This window comes from Heloderma suspectum, chromosome 2 (genome assembly GCF_057233095.1).
Source record: "Heloderma suspectum isolate Gila_16-S chromosome 2, 16-S_ref, whole genome shotgun sequence".
NCBI lineage: Eukaryota > Metazoa > Chordata > Lepidosauria > Squamata > Helodermatidae > Heloderma > Heloderma suspectum.
In genome coordinates, this window is record NC_139459.1 from 172,230,107 (window position 1) to 172,252,733 (window position 22,627).

At 46.6% G+C, this 22,627-nt stretch overlaps 1 protein-coding gene across 1 annotated transcript; it reads left to right on the plus strand.

Annotated features, from left to right (window-relative positions):
- Nucleotides 1-1,044: 1,044 nt before the first annotated feature.
- On the plus strand, nucleotides 1,045-21,824 carry ATP6AP1 (ATPase H+ transporting accessory protein 1). The gene is made up of 10 exons (XM_084836057.1): nucleotides 1,045-1,158; nucleotides 7,157-7,283; nucleotides 8,478-8,552; nucleotides 11,028-11,221; nucleotides 12,248-12,288; nucleotides 13,040-13,125; nucleotides 14,837-15,072; nucleotides 15,718-15,765; nucleotides 16,786-17,020; nucleotides 17,435-21,824. The coding sequence occupies exons 1-10, from the start codon at nucleotides 1,061-1,063 to the stop codon at nucleotides 17,642-17,644; spliced, it is 1,350 nt and encodes a 449-aa protein (XP_084692183.1). The 5' UTR covers nucleotides 1,045-1,060; the 3' UTR covers nucleotides 17,645-21,824.
- The last annotated feature ends 803 nt before the right edge of the window (nucleotides 21,825-22,627 follow it).

Here is a 22,627-nt window from a genome sequence, read left to right on the forward strand (position 1 = left end):
ATTTTGTGGCTGCTGTATTAAAAGTTTAAACTTCTTCATAGGAAGGCAATATCTTCTAGTAAAGTCATATAGTTCCTAAACTGTGTCAGCAGGAAGTAGAGACCTCATATGGGAGTGGAGGGAGCAGACCTCTATCAACAGTCTTATTCTTCTGAGCAACTAAATACCTTCCTGAAAACTGCAGAGCAAGACTACCACCCTTTGGGCTATTACTGTTCATACTTAGCTCATTGCTCCTGCAATTGGAGTGGTGGCCCCAGTTTAGGGGAGCCACATGAAGAGTATGTTACAATAGTCTATGGTCTTAGCACAGCTATTCAGTATATCCTGTCTTTCCTCCCGGAAACGTAAGGTAGTTTAGATGGTCTCTTCTCTCCCACACACCCCTGACACCATTTTATCTTCACAACAACCCTTAGAGGCTGACCTCGGATTCTAGCATTTTGAGAGAGGGAGAAAAATGTCTTCTTATCCACATTCTTCATATCATGCATACTTTTGTAGACCTCTATCATGTCTCCCCTTACCCTCCTTTTTTCCAAGCTAAACAATCCCAGCTGTTGTAACCTCTCATAGGGGAGATGCTCCAGGCCCTAGATCATTTTAGGAAAATACTACCCACTCCGCTCTCAGCCACAAGAATAACCTTTCCTGGAATTGAGGGCAAAGCTCACCGTGGGTGATGACACATTGACTTCCCATGATTACAAAACTCCGCGGCTTCTCCCATCTGAGCTCAGGGCCGAGCCGCGGATCCGCTGCACTCTGACTCTGGAGTAAGCGCCATTGAACCCAGTGAGAGTTACATCCAAGTACACACGCAGTAGGATGTGCCTGTCGATTTTGGGAAACTCGGGAGAAGAACCTCCGATCAAAGAGGAAGGAAGGCCGAGACAACATGAAGGGAGTTCTGATTGGCTCTCGCTGATCCTGTCTCGTGCCCTCATTGGCTGCCCTTCCCAGCCCGAGGGCAGCAGGGCTTCCCCCTCGTGTTCTGATTGGCTGTGGCGGGCCGGCAACGCAGGGAGAAGGGCGATCCGCGGAAGGAGCAGGAAGGAAGATGGCGTTGCAGGAGGGGGCTGCTTTTCTGCTGCTGGGCCTGGGGCTGGTGGCCGCCCAGTCGGGGCAAGTGCCCTTGCTGGCTTGGTCTAGCCACAGGTACGTGGGGGCTGCCCCGCGGGGCCTGGAAGCGAGATAGGTTTGCAGGAGGTGGGGTGCGGAGGTGACCCCCAAGGCGCACGCTTAAGATGGCTTGACACGGGGGATTGACGCTCTCTAGTCACTCTGGCTCGCCTTATTCACACGTTGTGGCTTCAGAGGTTTTACCCGTAGACTTAAATTGTCACGCGTGAATACGGCAAACACGTGTTTGCAAGCGTGTGTCCTATGTAGATACACTCTTGTGTGTGAGAAGTGATTAGCTGCAACGCTCTGCCGAGTGTGCGTCCCCGGGTAATGTGTGAAACTCTCCCGTGTTACGATCGCAGATAAAAGTGGACTTCTAACTCATAATTGTGAGTAGAACGGGGACTCCCAAACTTGCATTTTCGATAAGTGATCCCGGAGCTTCAGTTAGTTGTTTGGGGTGTGTGATAAGGTGTACTTTGCTTCTGGGCGTGAGGTGCTAGTTGCTACAGAGATGTGCGCCGTTACCGGAATAGCGAGGTAAAATGATAGCTGGGTAATGTGGGGTGTCATGGGGAATATGAGGGGGAAGAGTAGACATGTGCACCGTTAGTGTAGGTGGAAGGTTGGTTCTTGGCGCATTTATTATATGCCTGGCCACAGGGGCAAGTAAGTGTTTTGGAGGGATGAAATAAGGGACAAGAGCCAATTCTAGCATTTTCTTCAGCCATCTCTGCTTTGCACTCTCAGGATTGCCTCACACATTACACAGTGGCAAAAGCATTTGCTGTTGCATGTATGTGTAGGAGGGGGTTGTAGCCAGTCGCAGCTTCCCACCACTACCAAGACCATAATGTGGGAAGCATTTCTCAAAATAGGACAGTTGGGAAACCCATAGTTAAGGAAGCAGCAGCAGCTTGGTCTTTCTCTGGTGCTGCAGGCTTGGCTAAATATACACGGAGGGACAGGTAAAAGCAACATACAGGTGGATATACCTAGTGCAGTAGTGAGAGTCCATCTGCAGGGGACATGCTGTTCATTAATTATGTCTTGCATCAAAGAGGGCAGGGAGGCTACTCAAGTTTGGCATTTTCCACACTTGATGGAGAGGGTATTAATTCACATGTGATGTGTATGCTTTTCCAAAGTAGTCGCTCACTAATGGTGCAATCCTATTGTCCCTGGGATGGTGTCCACTGTCGCTGCAGAGGACAAAAAGGAGGCATGCCAGGAAAGGCTGCCACAGAATCCATTTCTCCTGGAAGAAGGGAAAAACTACACCAGCCTTGGAGCTGACGTTTGTTACCCCACCACCTTCTGCCTGGGCATCACAAGCTGGCAGGGCATAGGAAAGGGTGGTTCCTCTGCCTCAGTTTCTTCCCCTTTTTCTCCACAGAACTGCTCTGTGCATATATTGTTACTTAATGCCAGTAGGTACATCTCTTTTCATTTGACTTCCCCTCTTTTCAAGTTTCCCCATTTGATTTAATATTTCTCTATTTGTCTCTGTTTCCCTTTTCTTTTATCCTCATGCCCTGGAGGAGACTGCTCAACTATAGGGACGAATTGTGATGAGGTTTGGATAGATATTTTTAAAAGTTTCTTTGGACTCGATGGGGGTGAACAGTGAATATGAATGAATAATATTTTATTGTTACAACCACTGGTTACAACAACCACCACAGAGGAAAACAAAGAATACAATTAAAAATATAATATGGTAAAAAACAATTAAAATACATCAAAAACAAGTTCATAATCAGTAAAACTTACATATCACTCCTCAGGGAGAGTAAAAAAATGGGCTCGAAGTTTAGTTGCTATCAGAGCCAAGTCTGCCGCTGCCAATCAAATCACCTTATTATGAGTTGTAAACAACAACAAAACAATTTTCTCTAAATCAGATCAAGAATTTTTTCCCTGTAAGGACAGGATGTAAAAAACTTTGAGCTATTTGCTTTGCTTTCATTTTACAGTTGCAGAGGTAAAACTACAGTGCTTTTCTCAATGAGGATACTGTTGAACTCAGTCGATATGCAACACACATCTCTGGAACTGGAGTTAGCCTCTTGGTTGGCTGTATTGTTGTTCAGTCATTAAGTCATGTCCGACTCTTCGTGACCCCATGGACCATAGCACGCCAGACCTTCCTGTCCTCCGCCCTCTCCCGTAGTGTGCTCAAGTCCATATTCATTGCATCGGTGATGCTATCTAGCCGTCTCATCCTCTGCCGTCCCCTTCTCCTTTTGCCTTCAGTCTTTCCCAGCATCAGGGTCTTTACCAGGGAGTTTTCTCTTCGCATTAGGTGGCCAAAATATTTCAGCTTCAGTATCTGTCCTTCCAATGAGCACTCAGGGTTGATTTCCTTTAGGATGGACTGATTTGACCTCCTTGCAGTCCAGGGGACTTGTGAGAGTCTTCTCCAGCACCACAGTTCGAAAGCATAAATTCTTCGGCGCTCAGCCTTCCTTATAGTCCAGCTCTCACAGCCATACATTACTACTGGGAAAACCGTAGCTTTGATTATACGGACCTTTGTTGGCAAGGTGATGTCTCTGCTTCTTACTATGCTGTCTAGGTTTGCCATAGCTTTCCTCCCAAGGAGCAAGCGTCTTTTAATTTCATGGCTACAGTCACTGTCTGCGGTGATCTTGGAGCCCAAGAAAGTAAAATCTGTCACTGCTTCCATTTCTTCCCTTTCTATATGCCAGGAAGTGATGGGGCCAGATGCCATGATCTTAGTTTTTTTAATGTTGAGTTTCAAACCAGCTTTTGCACTCTCCATTTTCACCCTCAACAAGAGGCTCTTTAGATCCTCTTCGCTTTCTGCCACTAGGGTGGTATCATCTGCGTATCTGAGGTTGTTGATAATTCTCCCAGCAATCTTAATTCCGACCTGTGATTCATCCAACCCAGCATTTCTCACGATGTACTCTGCACATAAATTAAATAAGCAGGGCGACAATATGCAGCCTTGTTGTACTCCTTTCCCAATTTTGAACCAATTGGTTGTTCCATGTCTGGTTCTTACTGTTGCTTCTTGTCCCTCGTACAGGTTTCTCAGGAGACAGGTAAGGTGGTCTGGTACTCCCATCTCTTTCAGAATTTGCCAGAGTTTGTTGTGATCCACACAATCAAATGCTTTAGCGTAGTCAATGAAGCAGAAATAGACGTTTTTCTGGAATTCTGTTGCTTTCTCCATGATGCAGCGAATGTTGGCGATTTGATCTCTAGTTCCTCTGCCTCTTCGGAACCCAGCTTGTACTTCCAGTATTTCTCGGTTCACATACTGCTGAAGCCTAGCTTGTAGGATTTTGAGCATCACCTTGCTGGCATGTGAAATGAGTGCAATTGTATGGTAGTTTGAACACTCTTTGGCATTGCCCTTCTTTGGAAGTGGAATGTAAACTGACCTTTTCCAGTCTTGCGGCCACTGTTGAGTGTTCCAAATTTGTTGGCATATTGAGTGCAGCACTTAACAGCATCATCTTTTAGGATTTTAAATAGCTCAGCTGGAATACTGTCTTCTCCACTAGCTTTGTTGTTAGTAATGCTTCCTAAGGCCCACTTGACTTCACTCTCTAGGATGTCTGGCTCCAGTTCAGTGACTGCACTATCATGGCTATCAGGGACATTAAGATCTTTCCTGTATAGTTCTTCTGTGTATTCTTGCCACCTCTTCTTAATCTCATCTGCTTCTGTTAGGTCCCTGCCTCCTTTGTCCTTTATCATGCCCGTCTTTGCACAAAACGTTCCCTTGAGATCTCCAGTTTTCTTGAAAAGATCTCTAGTCTTTCCCATTCTGTTGTTTTCCTCGATTTCTTTGCATTGTTCATTTAAGAAGGCCTTCTTGTCTCTCCTTGCTATTCTCTGGAAATCCGCATTCAGTTGGATATATCTTCCCCTTTCTCCCTTGCTTTTCGCTTCCCTTCTTTCCTCAGCTACTTGTAAAGCCTCATCAGACAGCCACTTTGCTTTCTTGCATTTCTATTTCCTTGGGGTGGATTTAGTTGCTGCCTCCTGAACAATGTTAAGGCCCTCCGTCCATAGTTCCTCAGGCACTCTGTCTATCAGGTCTAATCCCTGAAATCTATTCCTCACCTCCACTGTATATTCATCAGGGATATGATTTAGGTCATACCTGAACGGTTTAGTGGTTTTCCCTACGTACTTCAATTTAAGCCGAAATTTTGCAACAAGAAGCTCATGATCTGAGCCACAGTCAGCTCCAGGTCTTGTTTTTACTGACTGCATAGAGCTTCTCCATCTTTGGCTGCAAAGTACATAATCAATCTGATTTCGATATTGACCATGTGTAGAGTCGCCTCTTGTGCTGTTGGAAAAGAGTGTTTGCTTTGATCAGCGTGTTCTCTTGGCAAAACTCTATTAGCCTTTGTCCTGCTTCGTTTTGTACACCAAGGCCATGCTTGCCTGTTATCCCGGTGATTTCTTGACTTCCTACTTTAGCATTCCAATCCCCTATAATGAAGAGGACATCTTTTTTTGGTGTTAGTTCTAGAAGGTGTTGTAGGTCTTCATAGAACCGATCAACTCAGCTTCTTCGGCCTCAGTGGTTGGGGCATAGACTTGAATTCCTGTGATGTTGAATGGTTTGCCCTGGATTCATTCTATTGTTTTTGAGATTGTACCCCAGTACTGCTTTTCCCACCCTTTTATTGACTATGAGTGCTACTCCATTTCTTCTGAGGGATTCTTGCCCACAGTAGTAGATATAATGGTCACCTGAATTAAATTCGCCCATGCTTGTCCATTTTAGTTCACTGATTCCCAAGATGTCGATGTTCAATCTTGCCATCTCATGTTTGACCACTTCCAGCTTACCTTGATTCATTGATCTTACATTCCAGGTTCCTAAACAATACTGTTCTTTACAGCATCGGATTTTCTTTTCACCACCAGGCACATCCACAGCTGAGTGTCCTTTCGGCTTTGGCCCAGCTGCTTCACTCTTTCTGGCGCTACTTGGAAGTACCCTCTGCTCTTCCCCAGTAGTATATTGGACATCTTCCGATCTGAGGGGCTCATCTTCCGGTGTCATATCCTTTAGCCTTGTGATTGTTCCATAGGGTTTTCTTGGCAACCCACTCCAGTATTCTTTCCATTTCCTTCTCCAGTGGACCACATTTTGTCAGACCTCTCTGCCATGACCTGTCTGTCTTGGGTGGCCCTGCACGGCATAGCTTATGGCTACACTGAGTTACGCAAGCCCCTTCACCACAACAAGGCAGTGATCCATGAAGGGGGGTTGGCTGTATACTGAACACAAATTGTCACTGGGCTTTTCTGCCATCTGTTTTGTAATGCATAAAGTTTTATTCCTGTGCCGTCTTTCTGCCAAAAGAGCCCCCAAAGTGGTCACAAAGGTTGATACAAATACAAACCCCAAACAATACAATATAACACAACTTGAGAATTTAGAGCAGCACTATTATATTTAAAGCTAAAAAACCTAAAACCCAAACACATCTTTCCTTGTGCCTAAAAACAAAACTCTATCCCCCCATATGTCAAAAGAGACCAGGAGAGCCCTGCTGGATCAGACCAAGGGTTCATCTAGTCCAGCATTCTGTTGACACAGTAGCCAACCAGTGCCTGTGGGAAGCCCAGAAGTAGGACATGAATGCAACCACATTCTTGTGCTCCTGTGTCCCATGCAACTGGTATACAGAGAGACATACTACCTCTGATATTGGAGTTGGCATATAACCATCAGGACTAGTACCCATTGATAGCCTTATCTTCCAAAGTAACTCTGCTTCTTCCCCACCCCCCCCACTTGAGAAACCTTCTAAGGAGCCTGGGGGCAGGGGCGCAGAACACACAGAAAAGCTCATTCTTGATCATCTTTCACCTGCAGCAGTGGCCCTTTTATCCCCTATGAAATATTCTTGCCTTGTCTGATATTCTAGAGTAGGGAGAAGGTGCAAGACCTGTGCAAGAATAAGGTGTCTGGCTGATAGCTTTTCTCTCTTCTGACACTTTTTCCACTGTCTCTCTTCTGTGAGCACAGCTCCTTATGGTCCCCCTTGGCAGCGCCACACGAGGGGCACGTGGTGACAGAGACTCAGCTTGCAGCTTTACTGGACTCGGCACTGAATGGTGGACCTCGCAATGTCCTGCTCTTCCTTCAGGAGAAAGTGAGTGTTTTATTTGTTCCTTGGTCCCTGGCAGAACTCTTTTGCTGTGGACACAGATAAGACTACAAATATAAACCAGCTTCAGTGAATGTCCTCCTTTTAAAGAAACCTGGGAATTGTTGTCTTGTGAAGGTGATGAGAATTCTTCATTTCTTTCAGAGAACTATAATCCCCAGGATCTCTCAGTTCGGGGTGGGCATTACAGTTACAGGCTTGACAATTTTATTTATTTGACTGTGGACATACCGTAGAGCAGGGGTATTGAACCTCTTTCAGCCTGAGGCCAAATTCAATTTCTGAAGAACTCTTGGGGGCTACATCTCAGTGGTGGGCAAGGCCAAAGGCAAGATTACAACAAATACCAGCATATTTTAGCTTGAACCTCTTACTGCCAGTAACTAAGGCATGTCAACCTGTTAGAGTTAGGAAGAAAACTGCACAAAGTCCAGGAAGCTACAAAATGATTGGAGACTGGGGGGAAGCAGGAGTGTCAGAGGAAGGAGGTGTGGCCATCTGGAGAACACCGGAGGGCTGGATTTGGCCCCCGGGCCTGAGATTCCCCACCCCTGCCCTATGGCTATCTCCGTGCCACATAACTATTCCTGATAGGTTTGCTCAGGCTCCTTACCACCCCGTTCCCACTCTAATCCCAGACAGTAGAATAATCTTCTGGAAGTATCTATCCTTCCTTTAAACTGCAAAATGCCACTATTGGGTTCACCATCTAAGGACTGCTTCCCCATCCCTTTGGGGGTTCAGCAGGAAGAGGAGCTTCCAGTCTTTTCAGAACTCACATGGCAGTAAAGGAGAAGACTCCTCTTTGCCCTGGTGATGTGAGCTGGGAGCCTTGTGACTTTTTACTTTTTACTTCCTCATTCCATTTATCACCATCTTCCCTTTGCTGGGCCCTCTGCAGATTGAAACTAATTTTATGGTGATGTGACTGGGGTTGTTTTTTCGTATCAACTGTTTGTTAACACAATGGAAAAAAGACTTGAAATGAAGGTTGTGATCTGGAGTGGCTGGGAGCCAGCAGAAATCCCCGCACCCGTTTTATCCCTATGGATGTGTTCTGCATGTCTGAACTAAAATCAAGGTGGCTTCTAGGCACTCGAAATGGAAAGAAATGTTAGAACCAGGACACAGAAATCTCATGGTTAATATTTAAAACAATACTTTGGTCTTCCTTCCCAGCTCAGCATTGAGGACTTTACAGCCTATGGAGGGGTTTTTGGCAACAAGCCAGACAGCGCCTTCCCTAATCTGGAGGTGAGTGAGGAATGATGAGCTGTATGCTGGGCAAGTCACTGATTTCTCCCCCAACCCCCATATATGATGGCACTTCTAACAGGCCACTGCATTATAGTGGATTGTCAAGAATGTACATAAAAAGAGGAACTTAAAAACCTAATTATGTGTTCACATTCCTGTCTGGCCAACTAGTGTTCTTTTTCCCCTCTCCTTCTTCCAGGACCTACAGTATATGTTGGAACAGCTTGTTGTTCCTTCTCTTTAACCAGTGTATTATTAGAGGATCTAAGAGAGGAAAAATAACTCAAGCTCAGGATATTTGCTGGATGTGGGATGGAACTCCCCCCCTTTTTTTTAAGACTGAAGAGACAGTGTGGTGCAGTGGTTAGCATGTTGGACTAGGACCTGAGAGGCTGGGTTCAAATCTTCACTTAGTTATAAAGTGCGCTCTCCCTCCCGCTCTCTCGGCCTAATCTCCCTCATAGGATTATTGTGAGGAAAATTTGGTGAGGGGAAGCCTTGCATATTTCCCTGAATCCCTTGGAGGAACAGCTGAATAGAAGTTAGATTATATTTGTTTCCAGCTACAATGTTAAAAAGCTCTAGCTACTTTTACTTCAGTGAGGTCCTTCTGTGTTAGCTGAATTGGGAAGATGCCAGCAGTCGGGTGTAAGTCTGATAAAGGTCTATGCACACCTTTCTTATTTACTGCAGCTGGTTTTCCATTCATACTATTCCACCCCCTTCTACATTAAATCATGTTTCCAAGAAGCCAAGAGGTTTTCTGGGTATTGGCTCTTCCAAATAATTGAGGATGTGCAAAACAAAAACCAAACCCCCAGACAAATCATATTTATTTAGGAAAAGAAATTACACATGAAAGCACAGAAGAAATACATCTTGTAATGTTTTCAGTATTCATTGTTTTTATTATTCTTTCTCTATTTTTATATTGGTTTTACATATGACCCACTTAGAGATCATAGGATATTAAGCAGTATAAAAGTAGAATACATATATATAAAATATACTGACTTTGTTGAAGGCGCTGAATATTGTATTGTAAGATATTTTTAAATGCTGCAAAAGTGCATAGCAAATTACCAAACTCATGACTTTAGAGAAGTTCTCTGTAGAGATGGAAATTACTCAGTGTCATATGCAGTTATGTCCTTGGAAGTAGTGATACAGGCAACACATGAACCGAGAATCCCAACCCACACATCTTTGATTCGGGGATTCTTGATTGCTGTGCTGGCCATTAATAGTTAAACTGTGACATTCATTACCACAAGCTGTAGTGATGGCCACCAACCTGGACAGCTTTAAAAGGGGATTAGACAAATTCATGGAGGAGAAGGCTACCAATAGCTACTAGTTACTGCCAGTATTGGAGGCAGTATGCCTGTGTACACCAGGTGCTGGGAAATATGAGCAGGAAGGTGCTGTTGCACTCATGCCTTGCTGGTGGGCTTCCCATGGGCAGCTGGTTGGCCACTGTGTGAACAGAATGCTGGACTAGATGGGCCCTTGGTCTGATCCAGCAGGGCTCTTCTTGTATTCTTATGTTAGATTCTTAATAGCTCATCTGTGGTGAAATGCCAGTGGTGGTAGCACCAAATCCCTGTGCTATTTGTACCTTTTCTCTGAAGTACTTTCCTTCTCTCCCTTGCCCTCCTGCCTCCTCTTTTCATGCTTTTTTATTGCTTTGCTGAGAGAAGCAGCCATCTGGAAGCATCCTAACAGAATTAGCTTGATCAAAGGAGAAGCAATCCAGTGGGTGTTTTTCATGTCCAGAACATGGCCTAGCTTGTTCTCAATAGCCTAACCTTTTTGAGCATGTGTAAGCAAGATGGAAATGTTATGTATGTGTGTTTTTAAAGGTTGCTGTCTTGCTAATACAGTGCATGCATATTTCTGTATCTTTGCTGCAGCTTATTTGTAGTATGCGTGGTTCATTAGTCTATGTTTGCAGCCATGCAGAACTCTAGATGACTTGAGAGGTGTTAATAGTAACTCTTTCCTGCACAGCCTCACTGCTCCACAGATGTTACGTCTTCACACTAAGTCCGCCTTCCCCAACCTGATACCTTCTGGATATGTTGGCCTATAAGTCCCGTAATCCCCCAGCCGGCAATTGATGGGAGTTGTAGTCCAGCACATCTGGAGGGCACCAGGTTAGGAAAGGCTGTGCTGAGGGCAAATAAGAAAATGTTTGATTAGAAAGCTGGATGACTTGGAGTAGGCTTTGAACATTGGAGGTAGGGAATGGGGTGTCTTAAATTTGCTGGCGTTAGCAGCCTGGGCGGGTGGATGGGGCTGCTGAAAGTCAGACATTTATAGCACTAAAATATGAGCGGGCGGGGGGGAATGCAGGCAAGCTTAAGGCTGTGATGGGAGCCGAGTAGCAGCACTGGCAGCCTTGCCGCTTGCCGCGTGTCTTAGGATCCTTGTGTGGCAACGCTTCTGACTCCTTCCCCACCTTCCCAACAGAATGCGCTAGGGGCAGCTCCCTCCTCCTTGGTTCTTCCCTCTGTGGACTGGTTTGCAGCCAGTGCTGTCCCAGCCTTCCTGAAGGCCAAGCTGGGTATCTCGCCTCTCCACGTGGATCAGAACACCCTCCAGGAGCTGCGGCTCAACGCCAGCCTGCCCGCCCTGTTGTTGATACGGCTGCCCTATACCACTGGGTATGTAACCAGCCTTGCAGCACTTTTCCTTATATCGTCAAAGGCCGTTGTGGCTGCTATATCACCAGGTACCAAGAGGGGATGTGTGCATCCATGCATCCGCATGGTTGACTGGCAAGCGTAGAGTGTGCTTATTGAGTGCCAGATTTAGCATCTGGATAGCATATTGTCATTTTCAGAAGCACGTTTTGCGCTCTCGTGGTTGCTGAATTTGAATGTGAAGGCTACGCACATTCAGCACCCAATGATCTCAGCATCGCAACCCTGTTTCTGCAGAGCCTACAAGCTCCTCTATCCAGCCTGCCCATGTGTCTTGTCATGTGTACTTTCTGCTCTCTCCAGCAGGGGTGGGGAACCTCAGGCCTGGGGCTAAATCCAATCATCCGGGGCTCCCCAGGTGGTCCCACTCCCTTCCCCTGGCCCCAGCCAGTAATGATTTAGTGGTTTCCCAGCTTTGGGGTAGTTTTTTCTCATTCTCATTCTGAAATGCCTCTTAAGGATAATCACTGGCAGTGAGAGCTATAAATTAAAATATTCTGGTATTTTTGGCCCCACTGCCTTTGGTCTTGCCCACTGCTGGATGGCCCCCAAGCACTGAATTTGTCCCTCAGGCTGAAAGAGGTTCAACTGTGTATGCTCTCCAGTATATTTGAATGCATCCTTCCTTTTCTGCCTCGAACCTGCCTGTTTCCAAGCTTATTACACTTCCCCTAGCACTGCCTTCCTCAACCTGGTGCCCTCCAGGTGTGTGTTAAATGACCACTCCCATGGTCCAACACAGCTGGCTGTGGGATTATGGGAGTTGTTTTCCAACATACCTGGAAGGCACCAGTCCTAAATGACCCATTACCAAGGGCATGGACTACCTTCTATCAACGAGAGGCTGTGTGGCCTCAAATGCCAATGCCCAAAACCTAGCTGTCTAGCTAGGGAGGCACTGACTTTGTCACAGAGTCTAGTTTCATACCTAAGGGGGTTAACAGAGCAACTTCGCTTCTCTTTCTCTCTCTTTCCTCCCCTCTCCAGCTCTAGTCTCATGGCCCCGAAAGAAGTTCTGACCAGCAATGGTGAGCAACAGCATGGAATCCCTAGCTCAGCGGGGAAGAACGGCCTCTGAAGGCATTGAGGCTGGGCACGTTGGGCTGAATTTTCATGCTCTGAGCCACGCCGTTACTTGGCACGTCTGGAGGGTCAACTTGGCCTCCAGTTTGGTTGGTGTTATATTGTCTCAGGGGTTGGCCTTGTATTCATCTTTCTGGGCAAGCACTTGTTGGCTGACAATTTGTTTATTTCTGAATGGATTGATGCCACCTTCCCCAGCCTGGTGCCCTCCAGATGTGTTTGACTGCAACTCCCATGATCCCATTGTGGTCCAGCATCTCTGGAGGGCCCCAGGTTGGGGGAGGCTCCATGAATGCATGCCAAGGAGTAGCAGCAGCTGAGTGTTCACTGAGAAGGGCAGCGGTTCTGTATGAAAGCCAAGACATTTGACATGACACAGGGAGACCAAGAGCCACCTGGACCAAAGTCTGGGGAGATAAGTGCTGCTGCGCAAGGCAGATGTTCGTTCATGAGCTTGTGTTGTCAATTGGTCAGACGCCGTAGCCCAGCTTGGTGCCCTCCAGATGTGTTGGCCTACAAGTCCCATCATTCCCAGCCAGCATGGCCATTGGTGCTGCTGGGTGGGAATGGTGGGAGTTGTAGTCCAACACATCTGGAGGGTACCAGGTTGGGAGAGGCTGTTCTAGCCTTTGAGCTGGAGGCTTTTTCTCTTATTTTTTTTCCCGTGTCTCTAACAAGATTTCTCCATACATACAGATGAAATCCTGGGACAGGTTTTGAGTGCCCTGCAATCGGAGGACGTCCCCTATACAGCCATCCTGACCGCTTTGCGGCCCTCACGGGTACACAGACCTCCTGATTCCTATGCTACTTTAGTTGGATTCCTGCTCTGTCTTTTCCCCCATTCCTGGGAATATATGTCCTGGCACTTCATTACTTCCATTTGTTCCATCTATACCCTGCCATTTACCCCCCTCCCCAACAGGTTCCCAAAGTAGCTTTGTAATAGAACACATTATACAGCAGCCTTCCTCAACCTGGAGCCCTCCAGAGTTGTCAGATTACAACTCCCAGCATCCCAAGCCAGTGGGGGATGCTGGGAGTTGCAGACTGACACCTCTGGAGGGCTCCAGGTTGGGGAAGGCTGTTATACAGTGTAAACATGAGAAGCAATTAAAATACAACAAACTAGAACAATGTTAAACTGATACAAAATCTGATTGCAAAACCAGTAGGATTATCTAAATGCTCTCATTGTATTTTTTGCTAAAAAGCCAGCAGCAAGGGAGCCTGGTAGACCTCTCTAGGGCAAGGGTTCTAGAGGATGGGTGTGACTGCTGACCGGACCCTGCCCCTTGTGGCCACCAGCATGACTTTGGATGGCCATGGCACTTGGAGCAAGGCACCCTGAGACTGGGGGGAGGGAGGCCATCTGCGAGGAGGCACTTCATTCTGAAATGCATAGCAGCCCTCCAACTCCTCTCAATCCCATTTCTCTTCTCTCCCCCCACCCCACTGCCCATTTTCCCCTCTACGCTCTGTTAAAGTGATTGTTTTTAATAGTGATCATGTATTAGCTGTGCTACATCATGAGAAACGCCGGGTTGGACGAATCACAGGTCAGAATTAAGATTGCCGGGAGAATTATCAACAACCTCAGATACGCAGACGATACCACCCTAATGGCAGAAAGCGAAGAGGATCTAAAGAGCTTCTTGTTGAGGGTGAAAGTGGAGAGTGCAAAAGCTGGTTTGGAACTCAACATTAAAAAAAACTAAGATTATGGCATCTGGCCCCATCACTTCCTGGCATATGGAAGGGGAAGAAATGGAAGCAGTGACAGATTTTATTTTCTTGGGCTCCAAGATCACCGCAGACAGTGACTGTAGCCATGAAATTAAAAGACGCTTGCTCCTTGGGAGGAAAGCTATGGCAAACCTAGACAGCATAGTAAGAAGCAGAGACATCACCTTGCCGGCAAAAGTCCATATAATCAAAGCTATGGTTTTCCCAGTAGTAATGTATGGCTGTGAGAGCTGGACTATAAGGAAGGCTGAGCGCCAAAGAATTGATGCCTTTGAACTGTGGTGCTGGAGAAGACTCTTATGAGTCCCCTGGACTGCAAGGAGGTCAAATCAGTCAGTCCTAAAGGAAATCAACCCTGAGTGCTCATTGGAAGGACAGATACTGAAGCTGAAGCTCAAATATTTTGGCCACCTAATGCGAAGAAAAAACTCTCTGGAAAAGACCCTGATGCTGGGAAAGATTGAAGGCAAAAGGAGAAGGGGATGGCAGAGGATGAGATGGCTAGATAGTATCACGGATGCAATGAATATGAACTTGAGCACGCTCCGGGAGAGAGCGGAGGACATGAAAGCCTGGCGTGCTATGGTCCATGGGGTCACGAAGAGTCAGACACGACTTAACGACTGAACAAATTAGCTGTGCATTGTTCTAATTTTGTTTGTTTTAATCCTTGTAAGCCACTCAGAGAACTTTGCTTATAGGGCAGCCTATAAATAGTATAAAATTGAACTAAAACGTCTCTTTCAGGTTGTCCGGGATGTGTCTGATTTGGCCCCTGAGAGGCTGGGCCGGCAGCTGCTCCAGGAGGAGACTTCAGTTGCACCAGTTCGCTACCCTACAACTGGGATCCCGCGCATACTCTTCTGGGCCAGCAACTTCTCAGTGGCTGTGAACAACACATGGCATGACCTTACTAACTTCACATTTGGGCCTCATGCCATTGTTAACGTGGATGGGTCCAACTGGAATTCCAGTGCTTCTGCGTGAGTTGGGGGCAAGGGGATGTCAGGTCAGGATCATATAGGCATACAGTGGAAAGTCAGAGTGGAGGGACAGATGCTGAGTTGATCACATGAGCTGAGACAGTGATGTGTGTGTGGACACGTGCTGGATGTTGGCAGCCAAGGGTGCTGAGGATCGATTTGTGTCTGTGCTTTGCACAAACAAGCAGCCAGATTCTGATTTGAATGAATCAAACTACTTGTGTGCAAATCTGCATGTATATACTTTTTTGGCCTAATTCTGCTTCTGCTGGTCATGATAGGGAGGATACTCAAGCCCTGCCTTGGCCTTCCCCAGCCTGATGCCCTCCAGATGTGTTGGAATACAACTCCCATCATCCCCAGAAGATTTGTGTGCAGTGCTGGCTGGGGATGATTGGGGGTATAGTCCAACCTATCTGGAGGGCACCATGTTACGCTGCCTTATCTCCAGACCATTGGGTAGACCACTACTGGGGCCCCAGCCAGGGATACCTGTGGGATTCTCCCCCCCACCCCAGCGTATCTCTCTACAGACTTATGGATTGGACACTTAGCTTCAGCACACACAGACCCCCTCTACATAGGCTTGGCCTGATGAATATCAGCGCTTTTTTACATTAACTTTGTTTTTTCTCCATATCTTAGGTTGGTACTGAAGTATCCAAATGTGGGTGGGAAATCCTTGACAATCACGTAAGTATGATGGGCACAGCTGCTCAGATTCTGTTCTTACAGCCACAGATGTCATCTCCCAGCAATTTTATGCCTCAACTTTTGAATGTGGGGAATAAAATAGCCAGGTTGGTTTCTTACCTGCAGCAGGTTTGGAATTCTGCCCCACTCCATGTTTTTCTTTCCTTCTTTAAACAGATTATCCCTTCCCACTTAAAAAAAAAAAAAGTGTGCACAATAAACTCCTTAAAGCAGGGGTGGGCCACAGGCAGCCCTCCGCCTAACTTTATGTGGCCCTCAGCCTAATTCCAAAAGCCCCCTGCTTTTGAGTCAGTTCAGACTTTGGGCGCTGGGTGGAGAGGAAGAGGGACAGCGAGAAAAAGGGGGTGGCAAAGAGAAAAAAGGGAGAGCCATCCATTTTTGGGTCTGCCCCTGCCCACAGCTACCTGTGGCCCTTCCCTCTGCTGACATGTGATCCCTGACAGAAAAAAGGTTGCCTGCCCCTGCTTTAAAGCACAGCATTTCACGAAGTTTTGGTTCCACCTGTTTGTTTTACATTAGAATATAAGACTAAGCAGTGTTTTTAATGTCTAGAAGGGAGATACTGTGGCTCAGCCTTCATGTGTGAGTCTTCCCCACCAAAACACTGTCCCTGCCCCCACCTCAGGTGAAATGATAACCTAGATTCTGTTTCTCTTTCTAGAGCAGAAGTAATAGCATTGGCTGAAAACCTTAATACGGGTTTAGAAGTCCCCTGTAAAAGGAGACAGGACTTCTTTCAGCAGGTGGCAGATATCATAGCCTTCCCCAACCTGGTGCCCTCCTGAGCACCAAGTTGGGGAAGGCTGATATATTATGTTCTGGGGTCAAGTTCTGCCATTGCAAAAGAGATCCTGAGGCTGTGCTTTAAGAGCATTGGCCAGTGAGTTTGGGGTGGAGTGATAGGAGCGTAATGGGACTTTAATGAACTGGTTCCAGTGTTCTTTACTGGCTGTTGCCTTTCTTCTTTGCACCCATTCTCTTCCCACCCACCCGTTCTAGATTCCACATGACAAGCATCTTCTACCAAGTTTCTGCACGGCACTGGTTTACCCTCCACACTGTGGAGCTGGCCAGGCCTTCAGCTCCTCTAGCTATCTTCAATGCCACCCAGGTCACGGCACCCAGCAACTATTCTTTCAGTTGCGCCCGCGTCAGCAGTCTGCCGGCCTCAGAGGCCATCTTGGTACCCAGAAGCAACACCAGTGGTTGGAAGGTGCTCATCATGAACTTTCAGGTATGCTGTGATTGGAGGGTATATTCTAGGAGGCTTAGAGTAGTGGATAGGCTTTTGACCAAAAGTGTGGGCCCTTCCAGAAGACAAGCCATGCATGCCTTCTCAACTAGGTGTTGTCTTGTGCCTCCATCCTTGGGCCATCTCCCTCCTTCACAAGCTCTTCTAGCAGGGGGAGGTGGCTGGGCATTGCTTGCTTTCTGTGACAGAACCCCAGGGAGCTGGGCCAAGGGACTCTTCCCCACATCTCCTGTCCTCTTGCAGGCTCTGCAAATGGCACCTGGATAAGAACTGTGTTCTGCCCTCTACTGTGATCATGGGATGTGTTGGGCTTACATTGGGAGGATGGGGGAGTGGGAGTGGCCAGGAGGCAGGAATCTGCCTCTGTCACTAATGCTTGCACCCCAATCCCTTCAGATCCAGAGCTACAATGTGACAGGCGAAAGATTCTCCTACGCCAGTGACTGTGCCGGCTTCTTCTCTCCTGGAATCTGGATGGGTTTGCTGACCTCCCTGCTTCTTGTTGCCATTTTCACCTATGGCCTCCACATGGTCATGAGCCTCAAGACCATGGACCGTTTCGATGACCCCAAGGGGCCGACCATCTCTGTGCCCCAGATGGAGTAGCTGCCAGCTTGTGTACCTCTTGCCCTTGGAAGCCTTCTTACAAGGCTGGGCTAGTTCTGTTCATTCCATCTGCCATCACATTTTCCCCACCCCCAACACAATGCATTATACCCTGTTTGGTCCCAGTCCGTCACCCTTTCTCCCTTCTGCTTCCCTCTCCCCAGTAGCTGCTTCCCCACTAACTTTCCCTGATCGCTTCTTTTCCCCTCTAATCCTTTCCAGATTCCCCAACCTAAACCTTCCATGGGGACATGCTGTAAATACGTGGGAGGTGTAGTGTTCCTACTGGATGGAGGTGCAGATCCTACGTATGTTGCAGTGTTGAAACTATCTGCACTGAAATTTGCTGAGGACAAATCTCTTCAGGGACACGCCATTATCCCCCTTCAATTTCCAGTGGGATAAAAGCAGTCCTGCCTTGTAATGTGATGTACGTTATCTCCAAGTTTGTTGTGTTCAATGTCTTCTTAACTTGCCCCTTCCCCAAATCCTTTTCTGCAGCCTTTCTGTTATATGCTAAGTGGCCCTCCTTCCCCCGCCTTATTTATTTGTGGTTTCTGCGATTAGCTCTGTTTACAGTGACTCAGTATTTGGGACTCCATGCTGCTCTTGATCAGGGGTGGGAGGGGTCCCCTTCCTATGACCCCTTGCTGTTAACTTGAAAGACATGAATAAAAAAAGAAAGATGAATCTGTGTCGAGAGAGAGAGTGAGAGAGAGAGAGAGAGTGTGTGTGTGTGTGTGTGTGTGTGGAATAGGGGAGGTTCCTCTTGGGAGCTGTGCAAAAGAAGCGCCTTCCATTTTCTTTTTTTTGGATCCTTGAACAGTGGCTTACTGCTCAGTGTGTAATCTTTTTCTATTTTCTCCCATTTCCCACAACCGATGTCTTATTGCAACTTCCAATGATAAATATTGCTAGAGCAACATTATTAGGTAGACACCCCAGCATAGTGGTGATTTGGGGAGATGCATTAAGGTATGATATTTCTTATATACTCACAACCATACATGGCTTATTGGCCTTCCACTACAGTGTTTTAGATCTTAAAAGTGAGGGAATGACAGGTTGGCATTAAAATACTATGGATTGGATCCAATGGTATCATTCCACTGATGAAACTGCTTCCATCAGCAGGACCAGGAGAAGGCAATCCCCCCCGGCCATGTGCCCTCAAAATCTGCTCCAGACAGCTGGGAAATCCTTTAGAGCAAATTTTTGAGCAGTGAGGAAGGCTGTATAGGGGAGAAGAGGAGGAGAATCCCATTGCGCTAGCAGACTTTTACTAACGTGACATTGGATTTAACCCTGTATCTTTAATCCCTAGCAGGTGATGCTACTGGTTTTACTACTTAAGAGTTGAAGCCCTGATAAGGGTCCCTAGACTGGCAAAGAAATGGCAGCTGGGTAAGTCTGCCTTGTGGTTAAAGTTGTTAGGAATAGCTGGGATTATAGGGTGAGATACAGATTGAGACTCAAAATCTAAATGCAATTTAGGAACATAGGAAACTGCCTTATACTGAGTCAGACCATGGGTCCATCTAGCCCACTGTTGTTGACATTGACTGGCAACAGCTCTCGAGGGTATCAGGCAGGATTCTTTCTTTGCCCTACCTGAAGAAGCTGTGGGTTGAACCTGGGACCTCCTGCATGCAATCATGTGCTCTGTCACAATGAGCTATGGCCCCTCTAAGAAAGGTGCTTCCAGAACACCTTTGTTTAGATAGAATACAGTTCAATTCAGTCCATTCATGCTTTCCACATTTGCTTAGGGAGCAATCCCATGACCCTTAGACAGAGTCCAGGGGGGGCAGGGGAGAACAGGATAATTTGGATTCCTGGATCTGGGGTCAAAGACAGTGCTCTGACAGTGGATTCGGGAATCTGCACTCCCTGCCCCTTCCCACTCTCAGCCTGCATAGAGAGAACCATGCTGGCGAACTTGGAAAGAGGGTAAAGGGGATGTGCTGGGGGGAGGGGAAGCCAGGATATGATGTATCCCAAGGCCTCCCCAGCCTCCTGTCCCGCTCTAACACAGCCCAGCTAGATGGGCAAAAAAGTCCATCTGCCAAAATGCAGAGTGGGAGGAGCACAGAGCCAAAGGTCACCTCTGCTGCTCCGCCCACTCTGCACTGGATGCCTGTAAGTAGGGATGTACAAATCCCTTAACTTGCTGTCTGCGGGGGGAGGGGGAGAGGCGATCCATTCCTCCGCCCTCGAATCCTCGCCAGCTGGCTCCGCTCCACAGTGATTCCACAGAGCTGCCGGCTGGCTCCGAAGCCCCAGCGATACAGCCGCCGGTGCTGTATTGCTGGCTGGACTGACGAACTGCGGACACAAATGGTGGCTAGTGTAGCGGACGCCATTTGCGTCCCTGCTCTGATGTGATAGGCTACATAAATCTTTACGTAGCCTATCACGTGAAGGAACAGGGATGCACATGGTGTATTTGCGGCAGGCAGGATCCGCGGCGAGGACTTCGCGATAGAGGAGGTGGTAGGAGATCTGATCCTCCACGGACTTTGGGGGGCCGGATTCAGTCGAATCTGGCCTCATTGGGGTCCATGGAGGATTTCTCCAACATCTCTACCCGTAAGCCTCCACATTCAGAGGTCCCATAGGACTGCACCCTTAAATAGTTAACCATGTTGAAGGAATGGGGCCAGGTTGTATACTCAGAAGCGGGAGGTGTGCTGCAGGCAGCTGCTTCTTTGGTGTTTTGATCTTCCTTGGAGTTCTTCTGTATATCTAAAATACTTTTTTCCCCAAGCCTTTGCATGATATGGAAAAACACACCTGTTGGCTTCATGACCTGATTGTACATTAATTAGGCCTTTTAGGAACTCTGCTGTTTAATGCTAAAGGGCCTCACCTTTTTCTTAGAAACTTTGACCACCACTTCACCTGCTGGCAACTATTGAATTATATGACCTTTGCCTTGGGTTTTGGGCTTACCTTGGAAGTCTCCTTGTTCAGTGTTTTTCCCAAAACTCAGCTAAGTAGATGCATTTTGTTGTTTATGTTTCCCAGTCAGCTTTGCACATACACCTTGTATTTTTCACTTTTTCACCCTTTTAGCTTTGCACATTTCTTCTGGTAAATTTCCTTCATTCAGACTTCAAGAACCCTTTCACCCAAGAACAGGGGGCTGTTATGATTTTCCACAACAATGTGGCCCCCAGTATTGATACAGTAGAAAAAGGAACAGACCTAAGTTTGGACTCTACTTCCCTTTATTTTCTACCGTTATGGCAGTTTTGATAAGTAACTTAGTACTGCTCTTCTTTGATATGCCTAATTCCCATAGTTTAAAGTAGCTGAAAATAAGTGGATTTTGTCCTGATTCCAGTTGCTGTGCTTAATTTGGACTTGCAGCCCTGTCTTCCTTTGAACCAAATCTAGACTCAGAGAGACAAGCACAGAGAGAACTCTTCCTTGGCTTTGCTTACCTGTGCTGCTTTTTGCATAATTTTTGTTACCTTTGCTGTAGTATAATGGAGCTGGTGTGATCAAATTTCAAAAGCCTTTTGTTCATCAAGCTATTGGGCAATATCCAAGCAGAGGCCACCACTGATTCTGTTCTGTAAGCAAGAGGGATTTAATGCTTCCTTTAGGAAGCCCCCAAACAAGAGGAAATGCTAGTTTCTGGATCAGGACAGGTCAGCAGAGCTCCCTTATGTAAGCACTGCCGGCTTGCCCTGTTCGAGGAATGAGCATCTCCACCCGTTTCAGGTTCCTGGAGGAAGTGCTAAATCCCCATTGCATAAGTGGTGGGCACCGCATGCAGAATGGAATCAGCAATGACTCTTGCCTGTGCAATGGCCTGCTTGGATACTGCCCATTGTTTCTGAAGACTTTCCTAACCCTGTGAACCACTCTCCATTTTTTAAAGTCATATGGATTGAGAGAGACAACTAGTTTAAACTCATAGTAGTAAGCACATACCCCACCCATCTGCCAAGTGCTCGAAACAGCTTGAGAACATATTTAAATGTTTTCTTAAGTTTTTAGCTATTAGCAAATTATATGCTGTGGCCTCCTATTGGTCTCCCTTTTTTTTCTTTTTTAGCAATTGCTGTGTTTGAGAACCTAGTAAAGAGGAATTAGCATTGTCCTTCAGAACATAATGGTACTACTATTGCAATGTTATAGAAATAAAGTCACGTTTTTACTCTTTGCAAGTAAATCACTCTAGCAACTAAGTTTAAATAGTTTCAAAGTAACCGATTTTACATTTTGTAGCATCTCTTCAGAGGCTGTTCCTGTAAGTATATTAGGCCACTAACATAGCTCTGTGCCTCTAGGCTTTTTATACATACCAATGCCCAATGGATAGCTATCTCAGTGTATATATGCAGCTAGATTGATAAACCATGCACTTGAGCTTTCACAGTAAGTGGGAAAGGTTAACTTCCAAGATCCTACACCAATATAGAATGGATAAAGTTTTCCTATCCCTCTGAGATATGTTGGCTTTTTAAAAAAATGTAACCCTAGATCAACTTAAAAGCTATGCTACCACTGACACAAGAAAGGATGGCCTTCTGAGTTGGGGGTGGGGGGAAGCTAAATTATTGTAAAAGTATGGCTATTGACATAAACATACATCCAGGTATCTTGTCATTTCCCAAGCAAAAGATTTCACAATACAATAGCACTGTGATCTTCTAGAAGAGGAGGTGGTTAACCTGCAGCTCGATCTCAAAAGCGCTTTTCAGGCTATCAGTTCAGTCCTCTGTAAGAACGATCTGTGCCTGGGGTCTGTACTTTGCTGGCAGTTCACTGGGTAGGGCAGAGAGTGGATGAGAGAGAAGGGGGTGTCAGAAACAGAAAAAAAAAGTGGCTCAACTCACCCTTGGCATGTAGCTCTTGACAGAAAAAGGGTTTCCCATCCCTGTTCTAGAAAGAAGGCTCACCCTGCTAAATAAGTAGTGTCATAACACTCAACAGTGGCCACAAGACTGGAAAAGGTCAGTTTACATTCCA